This window comes from Battus philenor, unplaced genomic scaffold (assembly GCF_028537555.1).
Source record: "Battus philenor isolate CCGP_79_NKW_IND1 unplaced genomic scaffold, ilBatPhil1.0.hap1 SCAF_6, whole genome shotgun sequence".
NCBI lineage: Eukaryota > Metazoa > Arthropoda > Insecta > Lepidoptera > Papilionidae > Battus > Battus philenor.
In genome coordinates this window covers 14,759,876-14,782,599 of record NW_027181726.1, presented here as the reverse complement: position 1 = coordinate 14,782,599, position 22,724 = coordinate 14,759,876, and the positions used below count along the sequence as shown (strand labels likewise).

General features: G+C 33.1%; 1 protein-coding gene and 1 non-coding gene across 2 annotated transcripts in view; one reads left to right on the top strand and one right to left on the bottom strand.

Moving 5' to 3' along the window:
- LOC137930386 (rho guanine nucleotide exchange factor 15-like) overlaps positions 1-13,998 on the bottom strand; it is a 41,968-nt gene extending 27,970 nt beyond the window's left edge. The window contains exons 1-6 of the mRNA XM_068773627.1: positions 13,469-13,998; positions 12,676-12,897; positions 4,187-4,428; positions 2,779-2,929; positions 1,761-2,247; positions 662-894 (exon numbers count right to left, since the gene is read on the bottom strand). Coding sequence (XP_068629728.1) covers positions 662-894; positions 1,761-2,247; positions 2,779-2,929; positions 4,187-4,428; positions 12,676-12,897; positions 13,469-13,550 — 1,417 coding nt within the window. The 5' untranslated portion in view covers positions 13,551-13,998. The remainder of the gene's footprint in view (positions 1-661; positions 895-1,760; positions 2,248-2,778; positions 2,930-4,186; positions 4,429-12,675; positions 12,898-13,468) is intronic.
- Positions 2,649-2,720, top strand: TRNAE-CUC (transfer RNA glutamic acid (anticodon CUC)). The gene has a single exon. It is a non-coding gene; the product is annotated as a tRNA-Glu (tRNA).
- Positions 13,999-22,724: the final 8,726 nt, after the last annotated feature.

Below are 22,724 nucleotides of genomic sequence, written 5' to 3'. Positions count from 1 at the left end.
AAGCTAGCCGCCGCCATCGGGCGACGCTTGTACCCCCTCAAACCTGGGACAAAACCCACTGATGACAAGTGAATACATATATATGTTTTACCTATTACGTCATAGGCCATGTTTATTAAACTTGATTTATGTATAAATCAATAGACAGGGGCATATATTGAATATCAATTTAACTAATTACAATAAAAAAGGATTAAATATATAAAATATTTATTTTGATTTTAATAAAAGTGTAAAATACATCGATGCATTGTGCCATAACTTTCTTTGTTTGATATTTTTTATCTCCTATCTCAATGTGCTTGAATACATAATAAAGTTATAATGTACATTATACACTAAGTGTATATAAAATGTTTCTAATTTATAGTGCCTTATCAATTTAGTGATATTTAGGGTGGTTAAAACCACGTAAACGTAACATTTTAATATTGAATTAAAAATGTCAAAGATCATCCTGACCATACAGCCAAGTTAAATAATTTAAAATCATTTAAAAAAGTACATAGTTTCCCTGAATTTCCATGGCGTACACTCAACTTGACCTCAAAAAGAGATGTAATCCATCATATGTTAAATAAATCGCTGGCCAGTATTTAAAAATGAAAAGGTTATTTTTTTTTAATTTTCGAATTGTGTCCAGTTGACGCCTGCGCGTTACCTTCATGCACAGCGCTAAGGTCAGTGTGTGCGTGCGGTGGAGGCGGCGGGGGCGGTGCAGGGGCGAGGGGCGCGCGTGGGGCGTGCGGCGCAGCTGGGGGCGGTGGAGGGGGCTGCGCGGGCCGCTCCACCGGAGGCGCCAGGCACGGCGTGGACTCGGCCCATGCACGCGTACCGTCTCGGCGACGCGACGAAGCAGAGAGCGTGTCAGCGCCCGCTACGCCATTGTCGCTGCTGCACAAAAAAATCTTTTATACACGGTGTCTATAATACATGACGTCTAATCGACATAGTATCTAACATAATATCTATCAGACATAACGTTGACATGACATAACTACTATATAAGGCTTGGCGTTAAACAATGATCTTTAGATGTGGCGTTCATTAGACATATTGTCTATTATACATCGTGTATATTAGACACGAAGTCTATTAGACCTGGTTTCCATTATACATAACGTCTATTACACATGGCATCTATTAATCATCTTGTCTTTTAAAAAGAGCACTATCACTCCTTGCGTCCATTATAAAATAAATAGCAAATAGATAGCATGTAAATAGCATCTATAAAACATGATGTCTATTAGATATGGCTTCTATTGTATATAACTGTCAATACAACCAGCGTCTATTAGACGTAGTGTCTATTAGGTATTGCATCTATTTTACATTCCGTCTAAATCGAAAGGCATCTATATCCCACGAAGTCATTAGACATGGCGTCTATCATACGTAGTGTATATTTAATACGAAGTCTAGATACGGTGTCTATAAAGTAAATAGCATTAGAATATCACAGGTTAGAGAAGAGAGAGCCTAATTTATTCAGACAGAAGTAGGCCCTCTTAAGACCACACCTAACAGCTAAAACACGGACATGGAAAAGTTTTCTATACATAAGTTATCTATATATATATATCTATTTATATATATATATATATGTATATAAATACATACATACATACGTAAATAAATATTTGTATGTATATATATAGCGTAGCGGTGGTTTCTTATATCAGTTCAGGGTCGATAAAATACTTTAACCGTCATTAGTGTAAAATTATTAAAAGTTATATGCTAAGGACATGTCTCACCAATTGCTGAAGCCGGAGTCGCCGTCCATGGAGTCAGTCAAGTAGAAGGTTGAGTTGGTGATCTTTAGCGCGCTAGGCACGTCTGAATTTATGTCCACTGCCATCGAGGAAGCCCTCCTGAACCTAGACTTGAAGGAGAAGTACGTTTTCCGCGAGAGAGTCCCTGAGTCTTTTTTGTTATCATTCGTAGGAGTTGTTGGTTTTTCCGGCGGTAGTTTATCTGGTAGAGGTGGGACATCCCCGTTGCTGTGTCTCTTATCACTTATGATGGTTTTTAATTCGTCTTTAAAATTCGATGGTTTTGCTACGGGATTCTCGCCTTTAGATAGTACGCTCCTGGAGTCGTTGAAGGTGACATTCGTGTACAGGTGTGGGCTTTCGATTTTGTCGCAGTTGGCGTAAATTGGTGACTTCGTTTTGGACTTGGGAGTGTCATAGGTGCCGTTCGTCTGTGAAGATTTCGTGAACGGCTTGCCGTCCATCGCGACTGGAAGAGAAATAAAATTTAAGATGAGTTTGGTGATATACATTTGCGGAAGTCCATCCTAAGTAAGAAAAGGACCAATATTAGCGGAAGTGGCTAAATATTGGTCCTTTTCTTATTTATACATCTTTCCCTATAGACTTTGTACTGCCAGTAATAGTTGCTCTGTCGTATTTCAATAGAAAAATAAATTAAATTAATGAGGCGTATTTTAAAATGATCACTTCATATGTTATATAATGAGCTATATTTACCTCTTTAAAGATTTTATTTCTATAAATGATATTTTAGTAAAGTAGGTTATAAATATTTGTTTCATTATAAATTTTAAATTAAATTTTAAACAATAAATAAAATAAATTCGAAAAAACATACAATAACAACTTTGCAACGACTTTGTAATATCCGATATGGTCTAGTGGCTAGGATACCTGGCTCTCACCCAGGAGGCTCGGGTTCGATTCCCGGTATCGGAATAAACTTTTTGTACATTTTTATTTACTTTACAATTTTTACACATTTAAATCAACTCACCAGTATATCGTTTAGTTAGGTTGCGTTTAATTTGTCTCATTTTCTTCTGAGCGGCGCTGGCTATTTTGGTGAGGGTGTATGGCCCTCCGGCTTGAGGAGGGGAGGGCAGTCGTGTGGACGGAACAGGCGGTGCAGCGTGTGTGCTGGCCGACTGAAACGTGGATAAACATTTTAATAATTATATTAGAAACAATTAAAAAAAATTAAAAAGAGGTTTTTTATTTTATTTAAAAGATTTCAGTATTGTTTATTAATGTCAGAGTTTCGTGATACTATATTGATCTTTAAACCTAAACTTTAAAAATATAGGCCACGCCTAATTTTAATTTTAAATGAGAATAATTTCGTTTTGAATAGTAACGAAATTATTGTAAAATTCCAATATTTTCTGTTCCTAATTTAAGCATTTAAATTTAGTGTAAATTTAAAAAAATGTTGAATTTTCAAAACAAGAAAATAAATGTAATGGATAGAAAATGGACTGTCATGGCGGATTTAATACATTAAGAGCTTTTATATCAGTAAATATGAAGATTTAAACAAGAAGGAATATCGAATGTATTGTTAACATATCAAATATTATATACAATAAATAAATAATAAACACTATACGTAAAATATATTTCATAAATACATATTTAATAGGGGGATATAATATACATGAATTAATATTATAACATGAAGTAAAATTAAGATAAACGAAATTTTCCCAAGAATATGTCTAGAACCTTCTATTTGAATGTATAACGATTTGCAATTTCGAGGGGAAGTTTATTCTAAATTACATTTTGGAGATAAAAATAAATGTTCGAAGCATGATTTCAGAGCACGACAAAATAGGAAAGGACTATTAGATATGTATCCATAGAAAACTCATAATTGAAAATGATTTTTATTTAATATACTCCTTAAACAAAAAAAAAATTAATTCTGATTATTGTTACAAAGGCATATAGGCGATTTTTTAGTTAGAATAAAAAAAAATCGTACGTGTCGATGGTTTAAATTGTAATGCATTGTAGTTGAATAAAACAAATTAAACTCAAACTTGTTTTTGTGCGACCTTTTTTGTGCTATTTTTTACTCGTTTGATCTTTTTTGTGCGGAATAGTAAGACGGTAGTTTAGATAATAGCAGAAGACGAAGTTATCTGGCTCCCGAAACATATACAAACATTAAGTGAAACAACAGCTACATGCTAACTGAAAATACAGTCAATTCTAAAAGAGTTAGAGAAGCATTTTCAAGCGAGAAAAGACGATTTTGAAGCTGTTTAAGATAAGAAAGTTATTTGGTAAGGTTTTGAGTTACTTTTTACGTGAGAAATTTTTAATACCTATATATATAGTTACTACAAAGAAAATACTTTTTTAATTGTGTGACAATTATTAAAGAAAGAAAAACTAACCTGATCATGATTTTCCGAATCACTGTCACTGTCGAAGGAATCGAAGTCTTCTTCTAGCGGTAAAGGTCGCACCGGGAGAGTGGCGTGGACGGCATGGGCCACTTGCGCTGCGAGGGCTTCATGCGGAGACAGCGTAGCGTGCGCGACGTGTGGTGCGTGTGCGCCGTGCGTGGCTTGCACAGGTGGCGATGGAGCGGGCTCCAGAGACTCGTAAAAGTGACCTGAATCGCTGCTGTCACCGTCTGAAAAAACATAAATAGATTTTATTATTAGTTTTAAATAATTGGACTAAGATATTCCGAGAAGTATGTTGGCATTACAATAAACGGCATCTGTGTATTACGTTGGTCTCGGGGAATCTCGAGGAGCATTGGTAACCCTGTGATACAGGATGATTTGCGATCGCATGTCGCAGGTTCAATTCTCGGAATACAATATTATGTAATTCACATTTTGTGCATTGATTATATATCAGGGGTGGCCAAACTGCGGCTCGCGAACCACGTGCACCTCTATAAACGATTATTTTTGGCTCCGATTGATTGTCCAATTATTTTAATATTTAAATTTATATTACCTTTGCCAGCTTCCATGACATCGAAATATATTACTGGTGTGAATTATTATTATTATTATTCCGTCATAAAATTAGCGAAATTCAAACACCGATCATAATTAACTAACCGGCATCTTGAGTATTATTAGGAGTGCTGTCATATACGTGTGCCATTATATCTAACTACAATACACATATTTGTACTTTTGTTGTGTAGTTTCAATAAATGTAATTTTTGTAAAAAAAATGTTCGTTTGCGTGTTTTAATTGCGTATTAAATTGCAGCTCGCAATAAATTTCAAAATTTGAACAATGGTTCGATCTATCAAGGAGCTTGGTCATCCTTGTTACATATATATATAACCTTGAGGCCCAACGACCGTCTGTTCTTTGTATTATGTCGGTAACTTAAAAATAAAAATAACAAATTCAATTAATGGTTGAGGAAATATATACTCATAAATAATCCTTCAGGATGCGTAAAATCATTTACGTCTACGGAGTGTTTATTGCATCAGACTTCTGTTCTTCCATTGTAATACGTAGATAGTGAAACGATTGACCTCACTGAACGTGTCACCATGTGACTCAGTGTATAACCATATGTGGTGTACCGGATTTCGAGGCACGCAATCTGACATAATATCGGTTAGTATATCTTTACGTAAATAAAACTCAGTCGAAATACTGACAAATAGCCAGACCAATTAAGCTCTCTGTTTTTTTAATTATGTTTAGATAAGGCCGCTAAGAAAAAAAAAACATAAAAAATTCGAAAATCAAAATATAGACTGCAGAGTTATCTGTCATTAGTTATCAAACATTTGACGTCAATTAAAACAAAAAAGTTGTGTAGTTGTGACAGAAAGTACGGTGCACCATAAAGCATTGCGATCAAAATTTTTGATTAAAAAAATAAAAGATAAAATTATTTTATTCAACATTGGAACTTTTAACAGAACTCTTATTGATTTTCAACTGCTTATTAATTTATTTTATTAATGTATTTCATTTTTTAATCTACTCTACTTTGCAAGGTGTTACAGTTGTGGAGAGGAAGCAGGAACAAACTTTGCACAATTCCTAAAAATTGTCGTAAAAAAGAAATAATAATTTTGTAAACTATTGTTATAAATTTTTCATTAATCAATTAAATAAAGAACTCCGATATCTCTACTATTTAGTTTTTTTATTAATGATGTGTACACAACACAACAAGGTATATAAATATAATTATCATCAATTAGATGTTTATTTTTGATTGATTGTTTATCGGTATAAAAGTTTTAAAGCGGTGAATATAGCTCATTTGACAGCAGAGTTTTTTTATACCTGTTTCAAATCACCTTGTATTAAGTGATCTGCGAATGACACACAAGGGAATGCGACAGGCGAGTACTTCTGGCAGTACAGGCAGCAGAGAAAGATAGTAAACAATAATTTTAATATGCAGCAATTCAAATTTAGAAATCGCTTACTTTACTATATTATCAATACGTCATTTATTATTTAGTGTAATATAAATTAATTTACAACAAACTAGCTATACATGTGCCACTTTAATACTTTTATACCTTTAACCAAACATCCTGTAGATTTACACAATTACAAGAGTATCCTACACACGTTTACAAACTTAATTACTTTTTTTTTTAAATAAAGCTTGATGACCTATCAATAATATAGTGCGATAAAAAATTGCCTATTGTATTTTAAAAATTATTTAAAGCAATCGAGTAGTAATAATGAAAATGGTAATCGATTTATAATAATATATATCGATTATCACAAATAAAATCGTTATTTCCTGAAATATTTGGAGATTAATAAATATACACAGACATGCGACCCACGTTAATAACATTCCGTTCTCGTTTTATGCAAGCGTACTGTATAGTTGAATTATATCGTATAACTTGTTATGTATGACATTGAGAAGACATTTAATATATGCTGTGTATATTTCTTTAGGTTTGATAAAAAATTACTTCGCAAGCTAACAGGTTGAATCTGTTCGTCGTTGGTCACTGCAAGACATAGTCCTCCCCTAAATATATCTACGGGGGGATATACCATCGCTACTCCTGGCAGGTGGGTTGTCGATAGCAGTATGGTATGGCACCCAGAGGACGCTGGTGCCCATCCTCTGGGAACTTTTTTATGAGCATTTGAAATCTTGTACAATTAATGCAAAAAGTTTGAATTATGAAAAACTGTGTCCTAGGAATCAAACCCGCGACTTAAGATCGCAAGTCTCAGTTCTTACCAATGAGCTACTTCTGCTTCACAAACATTCCCACTTAACTAAACCCGTCCACGAAATAACTAGGAATAAATTCATAGTGAATTTACATGTGGTGGAAGTTGGAGCGGTATATTAGTGAAGTCTCTCTACGATCTAATGAAGGATTTAGGTCTGTCAAGAGTGAACATCAGATTATTCCTGGAACAAGCATTAGGATCATTTCAAATTTGATTGGCTATAGAGAAGGGTCAGCGAAAGCGATCGCTAATATTTTGCAAGGAGGCCTACTGAAACCTGCTATTATAGTGTTATCCACCTACTGAAACCTGCTATTATAGTGTTATCTTCCTACAACGCGACCGTTCCGCTGATAGTTTGCGCGCTATTTGGACATCTTTATTCAAACATGCAACATCTAATGTTTATCTAGTTATTATAATATATAATAGAATTTTGTAAGGAAATTATTATTGTTATAATATCTCTGTATACCCAAGATATAGAAAATTAAAAAAAAAAGAGAAATTAAAATCTGGTCATCACTGGTATTCGTCTTAAAGAAGTTACATCAAATCTATAAGCATAAAGAGATGCTTATATATTAGGGGGACCGGAAAGTAATGTCGCTTTCTTAAGTTAAATTCACATGACTACGTTTTTAACAAGTTTTTATTTCTAATCAATAATATATTCACCTTCGTTATCAACAACCTTTTGCCGTCTAGTATACAAATTTTCAAAGCCGGAGCGGTAAAAATCAATCGGTTTTTCTGTAAAACATGTCGACAGTAACGACATTACTTTCCGGTCCCCTTATACATTATTATAACTTTCTAGTGACATTTTTAATGTTTTATACATCGAAAACGTCTGTACATTTAAAACAGACGTGCGTAGCGTATTAGAATGTTCAGAAACATTTTTTTTAATGCAATTTAATGGCGTCCAATTGAAAAAGTTCTGATTACTTCTTATCGCTTTGAATTAATTATACAGAAAAATATTAACAAGCGGTTGATAATCAATGTTAAATAATTTTAAAACATGTATCGAAAGTGTGCAATAGACAAAATGTCAAGGGTTTGCGGACAGTTACATAAACGGAACGCGTCGACGGCAGGTGGGGATACTTACACAAGTGCAAAGTGTGGCTGTTCTGTTGAAAATGTATTGCGAATTATGTGATTTTTTTTTAAATATTTTTTTGTTGATCACCATCTATTTTCATCTCCTTCAAGTATTAAACGTAATAGAGAATATGGCATGGTTAAAAAGCATTACGTCAGCTTTCCCGATCCACTATGGATTAGTGCTATCTTCGGATTAAAAGTATCTTGTTATCGTATAAGTACCACGGTACTTCCTCTTAGTAAAAACAAAAAGAAAGCCTAGGTATGTACATATAGTAGATATATATGTACAAGTTATGTATGAAAATAACTTTAAGATGAAAACAATAGGTAAGGCATTTTCTCCATTCTATCGTCGTGGTTGTTATTGTAAATATTAAAAACAACTACTTTTGTGTACAATATCAGAAATATTCTGCTTTATGAAAAGATTTTAATTATTTTATAAATAGTAAAACTCATAATAAATTCTATAGCACAATTTTAATTTAATAGAATTTTTGGTGACGTATATCGTCCTATTGACATTTTCAAATTCTAGCTGTTTTGAGGGTGCAGAAGGCTTCATTACGTTTTTGGCATCAAAGCTTCTAGGATCCTTCAGCAGCATTAAGGTTCTGGTCGTGACTTGGGTTATTAGAACGCGTTTAGTATTCCAACTTATGAGCGTCCAGAAGGATCGAAGTCAGACTTGGAAGGGGCGGAAAAACTCCAGAAACGTTGCTACCTCGTGTTAAGATTACGTCGCGATGTTCGGAGGTCCCTGGAGGGATTCTGTCGTACCACAGTAATTGAAGAATTCTAGTATGTGACGGCAGAGACTCGTAATTTAGTTTCTATCTTAAAGATTTAGGCGCGATCTTATTTACTGATTTATTCAAGTTAAGTAAATATAATAAATATAATAAATATATGTTAAAATATATATGAAAATAAAAAATAGTATTTTAGAATTCATTTCACCCTTGTATTGTCGTCTGATTAATTCTCGCCATATATTGTTTTTGCTCAATCTATTTTTTTCAAGGACATGGATGTTTGAATTCCCGCTTTTGTTTTTTAACATGGACTTTATTAAAAATCATTCAAGAAATTTGAAATTATTTCCACAAAAGACAATAAATATTAGTGATATTTTCTTTATCTTACTTATGTAGACAGTATCTTCTACATAAACGTGTAACAAAGTATTCTCTACCATTGAAGCTGGGAGACGAGTTGGGCTACCACTGCCAAGCATTGGTAGTGCAGCGGTAGAGGACTGAGTTTTCCGAACGCAGGTCGCAGTTCTCCCTGAATATAGCAAGATATATTATTTACACTTTCTGTATTTATTTAATAGGATTGCCACTGCTTACATACAAGATGGAGATCCAGAGGATGAGGAGCAGCGTTATCTGAGTACCATAATACTACACTATGATACTCGCCTACCAAGCGTGGCGATTATGATATATCCCCCATAGATATCTTTGGGGGAGCCATTTTGCGGTGGGAATCTATAGGTCGAAACGATATTCTAAATGTAAATATAATTTAATATGTGGATTTAGTAATACCCACATATTTTCAATAGGCACCTTCAGAAGCGGTCGGCGAGTCGTTTGTCCGGTTTGTGGGTGGACGTCTTATACAACATATGTTAGAACAGTACAACGTTCTGCGCGTGTGGCCTATCCCCTGCATCTTCAATTCACTACGACTATGTCGGTTATTTTAGTTTGTCTACGAATCATCTTATTCCTAATTAGATATCATAGAGAAATATCGAGAAGCACTCTACTTGGAGAGGTTTAGTTTAAATAAATTAAACCTTTCGGGACGGTATACAAATTAAAAAAAAACAGTTAGTGCAATAATTATATTGTTCGGTATATGTTAAGATAAAAATCATAAATTAAATAATTTAATAAAAGAGAGGACAGCTGGGGAGAATGGTAAGCCATTGTACCATCCGTATTTTTTGTTGGTACATACTTGTACCAACAGTCCTATAAAACCATACAACTCATCAAATTATGAACTTGTTTTATTTTACACTTCAACAGATATACACACAATTTATGATACAATATGATAAACTTTAAAACAATTTATGCATAAATGTATATCGCATTGTTGGCAGTGTTTTTGTTCTATTTGATGTTTTTTTTTACTGCATCCTGAACACCTTATTGTTTGACCTTCAATTGGCAAATGCAATGATACTTCGCCATACAATTTTCGTTTCTTAGAAGTTACGCCCTTTTTATGTAATGAACGCTTGTATTTTTACTCCCTTCAGCAAGTAGTTCTTCAGACACAGTTACTAAGAATGATAAAAACGGTGTTTTTTTCTTTCTTCTTCTAATTCTTTATTCTTCTATTTGATTATACATAATGCACAAATTAACCGCGCCCACATTTAGAAGAATATAAAATACTTTTTTTCACTACTAGCAAGAATTTCTGCCATGATAATACATACCAGTGAGCCGATGAAACACTTAAAATACGACGTGGTACATATTGCATTGCTTTTATACATAAAGATAACTGTTCAGATATATTTAAACTTATGTGGTATCTATATGTACCAACCGTACTAAAAAGGTTAAATATAAAATTTTCGAAATAGGCTTACACGATATGGTCCGAAATGGAAGACTAGAATATGATACTGTTGCGTATATCCGCGACTCGCTGTTGAAGCTGTTCAGCAAACACCACTCCGTTATAGAATCCTGGCCTTGGGCGGTGTAAATTATTTTCATTTTTTTTATAAACAAATTCACTTTTTAATCAGAAACCCGTTATGCAATGTATATTGACAATTATAAATTCACATAACACGATGCGATCACACCACTCCGACACGAGTACTGTAGTACAATGAGAGAATTTTACTCGGCGAAGGGAATTATTGACAAACATCGGGTCACCAACGCCGCGCACAAAGGATCGCTACCAAAACACACACATTCAATTACTATCAATGGTTAAAGAATTTTTATAACAACGGAAAAATGATCTAAACCCGCTGTCTCCATCTACATCTTTTGTCTCTTTTGTGTTTTAATGCATTTTATTATTAAAGATATGAAAAGGACTATACCAGGGAGGAGGGAAGAGGGAATCTGTTCGCGAGCTACATACGGCTCTGAAAGATTATTCGTGGCTTGCAATAAATTTAACTTAGTATGCTTTACAATTGTTTAATTATATTTAAATAATTATATAGTTACGTATGTTTCAATTTTTTTTAAATTACTTTACTATTTAATTAGAATAACTTTTGCATTAATTTTGAATAGAAATTTAAAAAAATGTCTCTATTTCAAGGTGCTTGACCACCCCTGGACTATACTTTCGTGTTTTTGCTTGCTGTTTGGTTTCGGTTGAAGTTGATGCTGTTAGCCCTAAGGCTTTTACAGCTTCATCGGAACTGAGTTCACGGAGCGGAAGGGTCCGTGAACTTAAAAATAAAACAGAAGCTGGACAAATGCATTCCACTTGTACGAAAAAGTTCGCACGTAGTAAACCGCTCTACCCGAGTAGAGCTGTGTAGTGTTTTTTTGTAGCCCTCGCTGTTGGAGGCCTCTTGTAACCCTAACTTATTTATGGGTTAGAGACTTTTACTCCTTTTTAATATTTTTATGACTTATATTTTTATTTTTGCGCTCTTCTTCCATGCATCTGAAGATCCTCCATTCTTTCCTTACATTCTACATTTCATTTGTCTTGCCCTTTCATTCCATTTCTTCTCTTATCCGATGCCTTCCATCCATCACCACGTTTCTCATCTCATCTTTTTTTTTTGCATAATTTATCTATATTAGATTATTGACTCTTGTTTCTTTTTATTACATTTATCACAATTTTTCTACATAGCCTAAGAAATTCTGGTCAATCTCATCATTCTCGATAAGTGAGGCTATAGCGTCCTCGCAGATCTGTGTAGTGTTGATGGCAGCGTGGACCCTAGGCGAGCCAAGGATGGATCCGGATCCAACTTCGGTTCGCCCACGCTGTTCGCGATCAGGGAGCGGGCCTCTAAGAACGGGTATTGAGTTTTGTAGATTCACGTATTGTTTGGTCGTAAATACAGTTTGCTTTTATTCAACGAGTCCATAAAATATATAGGAGGTATTCATTTCTATACATAATATAATAATTTCATAATTCAATATATATATACAGGATAATTGAACACTCATTTAATATCAATCAATATAAGGCGATCCTATCTAAAAATCAATGGTTTCATTAATTATAAATACGTAATTTATCAAGAAAAAGTGTTTTCAGATTTCGAATCATATTTTAAAATTAATTATTGCTTACTATATGTACTTGCAAATTTAAATCTGCCATAAGTTACTGGCCTGTCACACACCTATAGAAAAAATAAATTATCACAAAATATTTAAGAATAGATAAATCATTTTATAAAGGTATAAAAGCTTTAAATGTTTTTGCTTACAAATGAGCTATACATTGACCGCCTTTAGGTTTTTAAGCGATAACTAATCATCCTGTATATATAATAATTTGTGTATAAAGAGTAAGAAGTAATTACCAAGAAACACGACGAGATCCTGGACCTCGATTTCTCCATCTTGCAGCACTGTTCTAATATAAAGCCAGCAGGATTGCTCTAGCTGTCTGATCAGTCTCACTTTGTCATTCAGTTCGTCGTTAATATCGATTTGTAAAACCTCTGTCTGCTCATCGTTGGCGCTGTAGTGCTGCGACTTGACGCTGGTCTCGATGTAGACCTTCGTCGGCGAGGTAACGGAAACTAAGAAATTGCGACAAATGAAGTTTTGTTTGCTGTTTCAGCATTATTTGATCAAAAACCCGTCCGACTACACTAGACTTTGTTTATTTATCACCAGTAATCATACCTTTTATAGTTACATAGAGATTTGCTTTTAAAATGCAATGATAAAATAACTAGCTTTTACAAAAACAAAGCGTAAAATATATTCAAGGCCTTTTTAAATTTATTTCTATATTTATTACGTTCTATTTTAAATTTACCTTACTATAAATGAATTAGTTAGTTAGTCATTAAATTTAGTTATGCTTTATTTTACACATACAATATAAAAACAATCTAAAATAAATGCCAAAACTCTTCATAATAATTAATATAGCAGTTGCTGGATTGATAAAAGCTATAGCATGAAGTTAAATTATAATAGCAGTTGCTAAATAGCAGTATGTATGCGGCTATAATTAGCGATCAATTGGCAGGGGGCGCTAAAAAGGGAAAACTGGTCGGACGAGTTTAAAGTCAATAATGCTTTAACACTACAATAACATTGAGTCACAGTTTGCGACATTATTTTCAAAATCAGCAAATGCACCTCTGTCGCCGCAGTTTCTTCGGAATGTCCTCGGCCTCGCGGGCAGGGGCGGAGCCCCACTCGGGGACCTCTCCGGTACCATTTTTCAACATTTTTTCACTTCACTTCATCACTTGCACTTTCACAGAGGCGTACACAGAGAAAGTAGTATGCGGAAACAGGCGCGATCTGAGATGGAAGTCGTCAGTTGTTTAGCCATTTGCGTAAGAGGGAACTAAGCGATCATTATGGGCTTCCTGATCGATTTTATATCAAAATCGATAGGAAACTGTATCGATCGCGAGTTTTACATCGATTCTAATTACGAATTAACATTTTAAAAATGGAACACAGCCTCGAATGTTGTCCGAATGGCTCGCCGATATCGAGGCGACTATACGACTTGTGCCGCGTACGTAAGGCCCGGGCAGCTGCGGCTCAGGGTCGCCCGGTGCCGGCGGCCGTCTCGTGAGAGCTAAGTTTTTTATCGGTTCTCTAAATTGCCAGTATTACGCTATAACAAACCTATTTACTGACATTGAAATATAGCGTTGCTCTTGAAAATCATTTAGGTTGTTCTACTGGGTGATTGGCTATAGACATAATAGCTTTAAAGTCGTGAATGTATCCAAAAGTCAATGGTCACATAAATAATAAATATCGTAAAAATTCGTTATCAGAATTCGGATCACTATATATTAAAATTAATGATGATTTATTATCCGTGTCTACAGTTTTTATGCTGCCAGAATATTTAAGATTATTGGTCTGTCGTATTCCAATAAAAAATACAAATTATCATAACATTTTTCAGAGTGATCGATTTGGTATCTATGTGGTAACAAATTGGCTATACTTTCACTCCTTTAGAGCTTTTATTTCTATAACCAATCACTCTGTATATATATCTATCTATATAAATAAAAAATACTTATATGTTAATGAGTGCGAAATTCGAGAATGGATTTAATTCGATTAATTATTTTTTTTTATTTAAATTTAGGCACGAAAAAGGTTCTCATATAAAAAAAGATAATAAAATGTGAAACACACTTAAACACCACAGATTAAATTATAATATGACAGTTGTTTTAAATTTATTGTATTTGTTCTATCTGTCAAATATAAGGTGTAAATGACAAAAACAAAAATCAAAATTTTAGGATACAATCAAACAAATTCGTGTATAAAAAGTATCACTATAAAAATGCTTTATTACGAAAGTATCGCAGCGTAAGCGAAATATAAAACTTATTTGTTATGCAATCTTTAATTAAAATTAAGTTATCTAATTAATAAATGCAGTGATCATATTATATTTTTTAATTATTTATGTTTTTTTTTTATTGAGGAAGATAGTCGCAATCTTGATATAAGCAGCCAGTATTTTAATATTTTCCCTTCCTCGTGTATTACGTACACACATATAAAAGCGAACAAAACCAGTGTTGCTATGGTACAGTTGCGACAAAATGTACTGCAATTTGTTCCACTAAAGTACTAGAAACAAGATCGCATGATGTTACTTATTTAAGTCGAAGAACAAACTTTAATTATTTAAGATGATTAAACACACGCCACAAAAACGTTAAGCGTTGTACATTAAGTCTTATGTTTAGCCTTGATGAGTTTCTATGTTTCTACGCTTATAATACAGGGGTTAACAATATTCAAGAATTACATATTTTAACAAATGTATATGAAAATTATAATCTTAGTTACGTCCGGCGAAAAAAATATATAAACAGAAACATAAAAAATATGTAGATGTTACAATATGCACAGTCGCATGATTGACAAAACGTTACATAGGTAGTGTGGGAAAGAGATACTCTACGAAGCCGAAATTAGCCGGTTGTCTTTTTCCAAAGGACGGTGTGCAACATTTATTGCCGGGTACTGTACATCTATTTTTATTCCGTTTTATGTATAGATTATGTAAAATAGGATGCGCTCTGTTTATCAGTTTAAAAGTCGATTTGATACAAAAAACTTTCTGTGTACAAAGTGTCCCATATATCAACGTCATCTCAAAATGATCAGGCCTTACCTACCTAAGAAAATTTATTAAGAACACTATGTCATGTATGTTATTGTAACTTATTAGTTAACATAAATATGATCTAACTATTAAGTTGAAATACCTAACTGTGCTGCAGTTACGCACCATCCGGATAGAAACATAATTGTAAAACGTATATGGGCATAGATAAAAAAATTATGACAAAAAACTAAATACATTTAAGAGTTTGTTCATGAGTGTGAATAAGAAGACAGATTAAATTAGAAAATGTTAAGGAGTTTTTATATAAATGCACGAACTTTAAAGTGATATAGATATATACTTTTGAATAAGTTCCGTCGCTGTCTTGGGATATGATAATCTGTATCCATTGTAATTCGGATCGAGTAGCGAAGTGAAACCAGAAATGTCTGTGGACTGCGACAATGAGACCAATTAATGTAACATTGTATCGAGACTAAATCGGAATGCTGTAGTTGAGTCATTGACTACCAGTTCAGAATAGGACCCGATTTTGGAATATTACCTTCATTGCTGCATTTATTAATTCCGTATTAATAAATTTATTACGCAGACAATAACAAGAATAACGATGGAGACTGCAACGTATTTTGTTTTTTTCTTTTAATTAATTAAAATTAATCGTCATATGTTTTGCTAACAGTAAAACCTTACTGTGCAACACCACGACTGTCAATTTTATTTTAATATTTTATTTAATACATTATAGTTAGATTTTATTATTATAACATTAGATGACTCAACAGATGTGTCGGCTAAGCAATGAATAATCAAATTTAAGTTAATATATACGAAAAACAATTCTTACAAAATCATCTGTTATATTTGAGTTTATTGCTATGCTTTTTAGTTCTAGTTTATATTGCGTGTAAGTAAAAATTCTAATACGAGAACAGACAAATTATTCTATCTATTTTCAGCTGATAGTCCCTCGCTAGGCATAGATCTCTCCTACAAAGATCGCCACGATGATCGATCTTGCACTACCCGCATCTTCTATTGTTAACCTTCTCTGTTAACCTGAACCTTCCTCTGTTAACCTGAAGGTTAGAAAATGAACTCGACACAAGAAAAATTAGAAAATGAACTCGACACGAGTATAATCCTTTTGCTAATATATATTTACATTAAAATTATGTCCTATATATTACATAGGGGGCGCAAGAATTTTAGAAAGGCTTAAGTGGGTTGTGATACAGAAAGGTTTGGGAAACACTGGTATAGTGTGGACTACTCGGCAATCTAAAAGGTTACGGATTCCTAGGATAGCTTACGCTGTTCGCGTTTTATGGAGCGTGAGACCGCCACTAGAAACGTACCAGATTGATGGTTTATATCTGAATTTGTTGTATTTTTTATTATCATTAGGATCTATATTTAACATACATTAGCGACCGTGACTTTGTTTTTATAATTTCGTATAATATTTTCAAATTTTTTTTGTTCACGTTTTTGCATGTTAGTCTATATTAAACTATTTACCAAATTAAATCAAATTACATTACCAAAGTAAATTGTTTAAAAGTTGAAGTCAACTAGTTATTATAATTTTTACTTTGTTGTTTTGGACGCGAATTTATATATATGCTATGTGTTGCAGGTAGTGTGTGTGGCATGGCGTTTGGATTTTGGAATCGCTGCCCGCATAAAGCGATTTCTCGCGGCCTTGACTATGCCATTAGTTCACCTAATGCTGCAACCATGAGAAAAGTTATCGACATTTCAAATATAAGCACTGGAAACTATATTTCATCATAAGAACCTCCATGGTAAAAAATTAAAATTAAAAAAAAAAACATGAATGAAATCGTTAAAATTGTATTAAAGTTATGACATAAGCAAAGAACAAATAACGTATGTAGTACAAATATTTATAAACCATTTCATTCCACGTAAACATCTCGAATAGCATCGAACAATGATTTAATATATAAATTTGAAAGTATAATAAAGTCTATAACAACGTGAAAGCCTGTAAACGATATCGCTGTCATTGTTTGCTGTCGTGATTTCTATTATAATGTCCCTTTAGACTAGCAGCTAAATTGCTTTGCAGCACGCCTATAATACAGTAACATTTTGTTTTAGCTTTCTATTCCCAAAGATAAAAAAACAAAGACGAGATGCTTTGTTTTATAGCCCTCATATATAGCGTGATTAGCTAGAGATATAAAAGCTTTAAAGTTGTGAATATATAACTCATTTTTTAGCAAAAAGCGAAAAAATACCTTTTTCGGAATTTGATTGGTTTTACTTATAAGCGATTTTTCCAAGATGTGGCATGCGGCATACATTTTGTAAGGTAAATCTTATGTTTCTCTTACTTTAAAGTCCTTATCGTTTCAGCCATGCACACCCATTGTAAGGCATATATAAGGTCAACTATATATAAATATATATATATATATATATATATATATATATATATATATATATATATATATATATATATATATAATACGCAGAGGACGCTGCAGCTCATTCTCATAAAACTTGTTTATGTTGTGGCAATCCTATATAGTTAATGCACAAATCGTGAATTGTATAAGATTGTATTCCGGGAATCGAATCCGCGACCTACGTTCGCAAGTCTCAGCTATTTCGCAAGTCTTCTATATCTAGGCTGCCAGGGATCATAGACAGGATGTTCCATATATTTGTTGACAGTAAATGAGCTATACATTCGTACTTTTAAACCTTTTATATCTATAAGCAATTCCCCTGTATTTTGACGTCATTGTCTATAGATTGTGTGACTAATAAAAAAATTACCATTACATAACTTCGATGAATCAATAAAGCAATTCGAATGGCTGTCATTGATCACAGTTTTCTATAAAATATTTTGCGGCTTTGGAAAGTAGGTTGTTGTGAAGCATAGATCGATTTACTGTACATTTTTGTGTATTTTTTGGTTTACATATAAAAAGATATCGTCAAATGTATTGTCAAGCGGAAAATTCTAGAACATTCGGCAATTCGGTTCATAAGCAAATAAAAAATTGATATGAAAATAAATGATAAAGTGAATGCATCTAATATATAAAATTCTCGTGTCACGGTGTTCGAACTTGAACTCCTCCGAAACGGCTTGACCGATTTTTACCAAATTTTACATGCGTATTCAGTATGTCTGAGAATCGGCTACTATCTATTTTCCATACCCCTAAGTGATAAGGGTGGTCCACCCCTAAATTTTATTTTTAATTTTTTAGACAATTTTTTGGTGGTTTATTTTATTATGATACAGCATACAAAAATACATACAACTCTAAATTTTCACCCCTCTACGATCAACCCTTATCTTACATTTGTTAATTAAAAACTTTAATTTTTTTTGCAAAACGTTTGCGGGATCAGCTAGTTTTCTTATAAAAATGACCAAGTGAAACACATGTCGTGCTATAAAACATTTGATGTCAGTAAAAAAAAAACTTTAAAGCAGTAGACTAATAAAAAATACGTACAAGGATTGCGTTTATATAAAAATATTTTATTACCAGTCTTGAAGTGTAGGAAACAAAAATATATTTGTACGTAATCGGCGGCATTTAGCGAACAATTATTTAACACCTTGAATAGATTATGAGATGCTTATAGAAACAGTACACGCTGTTGAGAAACTATATATGTGTATAACAGTTCATATGGTAGTGATATAGTATACTAAAAACAGTGCAGTATTAACCCTTAAATGCATAATGATGTAAAACTGCAAAATACTTCTAAAACGTAAAATGAGTACTAAACTTCAAAGTAAATGCACAGTGTTGTATATCTACAACTTAAGTTTTTTTTTTAAAATAAGCATTATAAAAATAATATACATTTTTTTTTCTATTTTCCCTGCATTTTAGTGTACTTATCTGCAAGGTAAATATTTTTTTAAAGTATAAATATAGGCCATCCATTAAATGGTTAAATTTACAAACACTCTAGGAAAACACTCCACACAATACGAACGTATATACACAATACATCCAGAATTTTTTTTCTACCAATGAAACTTAGATATAGTTCTACTAGTACAACGTTATCAAATAATTATCTTGATTATAATAATGCTAATCATTATCTAAGTCCACATAGTGGGCAGGATTCCCACTAGGTGAACATAGTTAAGGTTGCGGGAATTCGCTAGACGTGGGTAGCGCAGAACAGATTATCGTGGCGATGTTTAGAGGCTTATGCCTTGCAGTGGTGGTCCATCTGCTGAAAAGAAGAAGTACGAAGGTTTCATCACGTCATTTGGCTTTGTACCAAAAAAAATTTCCTACAAGATATTTGCCCATTTATATATACCGACTAGAAGATAATACAATACGCATATCAATTAATTATAACTTATTGAAATATCTTATAACAACGTTGTTTTTAAATGTCTCTCATTTATGTCCAGCATTTCGAAGAATTTCATTTACATTTTTGCATACGTATTCACATTGTATACATATCATACTTGATATATCAAAACCATGTGATTTGTTCGATACGGCTATATCTGGCCAGTGGTTGTTCAAAACAAATAACCTTATATATGTAACAGCAATTAATATGTTTGTACTTTGGGAATATATATGACGATACTTCTTTTTAGAAGTATATAACATATGTCCGCCATCTTGACAAACAGAAATTCATCAAGATGGCGGCCAATGACAAGCTATTTAATGCAATCAGAAGGGCTCTTTTTTATTAATTATAATTTATATCTCAAGGATGTATAACCTATAATGTATTTAGACAGTTGCTAGATAGTTCGCAGCTATTTGATACGAATCTTTATTTTCCTAGCTGCGACACACGCTACAGTCTTTATTATATACAACTTTTTTTGGGTGAGTTAAAATTTATTGATACCAATATAAATAATTTATGATTATTACTAAATTCGATATTCATTTTTACATTACGTTTTTTATATTTTATTTAAAGTCGCTACCCAATCCATAAAGACCGTAAAATGCCTTAAGGTTTAAAACAATGTTCTGGACCAGCTCATCAAAAGGCTGCTGTAGATTCTTTCTTATAAAGGTCCAACAAATTGAAATGTGACACAGGGACGCTCGTACGTTGTTAAGGATCTTCGCGGTAGAGCTTTGACGGGGTGTGTTGCTGGAGTGTGCTTGCGGGTCAAGACTACAGCGTGGATCACAGGCGAGCCGAAGAGGGATCCGGATCCAACCACGGTCCGCCCACGCTGTTCGCGGTTAGGGAGCGAGCGGCCGCTCATTAAAAACGAGTGTTGTGGCGTGGTGGGTGATGTTTTGTTTTGTTATGTAGAACGCGACGACCTGTGTAAAGTGTTGCAGGTGCAGTAGTCGATGACTCCTTAAGTTGGGAACTTTATACCACAAATATTTTCCTTTGCCAAAAAAGTAAGCATACCAGCATAAAATATTGTAAACAAATGCAATAATTTATTAAGAACATGGACATTTGAGTAAAATTTCTTCACTGAGTAAACATTTTTTACAAGAATCCTATGAATATTGATCGAAGCAAATAACGCGTATCGTGAATTCCGGTCAAATGTTACGATCGGTTCCGCGTTCGGAGTTCGTTGATCGAAACGGTTCCGTGTAAAACCAGTATTTTCCTACTGCAGCACTATATGTTGAACGTTTCAGCTGTTTTTATTACAATACACGATTTATTATGACACGGTGTATGGATAGAGACATTCACGAAGGCTATCATCATCTTTTTCACGTACAGTATATTTCCTTACTTGTGGAATTCTGTGAAAAAATTATATGTACACAGGATGTTTGGTTATAGATGTGAAAGACTTAAAAGAGTGAATATATAACTCATTTGCTAACAAGTAATACATGGCTCACCCTATCTAAAGATCAATGGTTTCAGAAATAATAAATGGCGATAATAATATACCGGTAAGAAAGAGTGTTTTCAAAATTCTGAATATTACATATTAAAATTAATTATTTATTATCTATCCTTGCAATCTTTACTGCTAGAGGTAATCAATGTGTGGTATTTTAATAGAATTTCTAAGTAATCACTATATACAGGGTGTGCGCATATTTACACCTGTAACTATTCACGTAGTGAACATATATATAATATATACATGCGAGGTAAAGCTTGCCACACATACACCTGGTGCAAAAAATGCTGACAAAACAAAATATACTGACATGTGACAGTACTAAAAGATTTATTCTAAGATGTGTTAATAATTATTTCGTTTTTATTAGTCATTATCTATAGTGTATAATAAAGTGTAAATAAATAAATAAAATAATTATATATATCACCATCAATTTTAATAAATTTCAGCGTAATATCGTAAATAATAATAAAGTTGCTGAACCGCAAAAATGGTTAGTTTAAAAATAGATTCAACAAACAATTACGGCAGAGAAATCACTTGACTAAAATGGCAGGTGATTCACTAAAGTTCAAACTATATTGTTCACGATTGTTAACTAAGATTTAAATTGTACATACTGTACATTTTAAATTGTTCATTTTTAAATATATATGTTTATTTGAATTTAGAACGCTATTCACTATTGTGTTTGACAAATAAATGGCGTTTATTTTATTTACGAAAGTGATAAAAAAATCTGGCTTTATTGTTGGCTATTTTCAAGCTAGAACGCACTTGAAAAATCTTAGCTTTACTTCAAGTTTATCATATATGTAGTTCAATTTCAGATTCTAGTTTCAAATTGGATTTTTCCGGCATTTTGTTCGTTCGACGAATGATTTCTTTGAATGACTCAAATGAAAAATTAAAAATGAATTAGTAGTTGAAGTATTTTTATGACGTCAACAAGGCATACTACCTGCCCGAAAGATATCTATGGGGAGATATAACATGATCGCCACACTTGGCAGGTGAATTGGCGATCGCAGAGTTGTATTATGATACGCAGAAGACGCTGCTGTCCATACTCTTAAAACTTGTTTGAGTAATGGCAATCATATATATTTAATGCACAAAGTGTGATTTATATAAGATTGTATATCTATAATTGAACCCTCGACCTACGATCGTATGTCTCACTAACAACTAGACTACCACTGCTCAATTATTATAATACAATTTTAATACGAATTTAATATTTCATGAAGCATTCTATTTTTTGCTGTATATCATAATGTTTGTTATTAAAATGTAAAACAAAGAATGCAGATATATTTAAAATGCTCTTTGTTAAATTCTCAGTTAAATATCGAAGGCAAAGTTAATTTGTTTTAAAT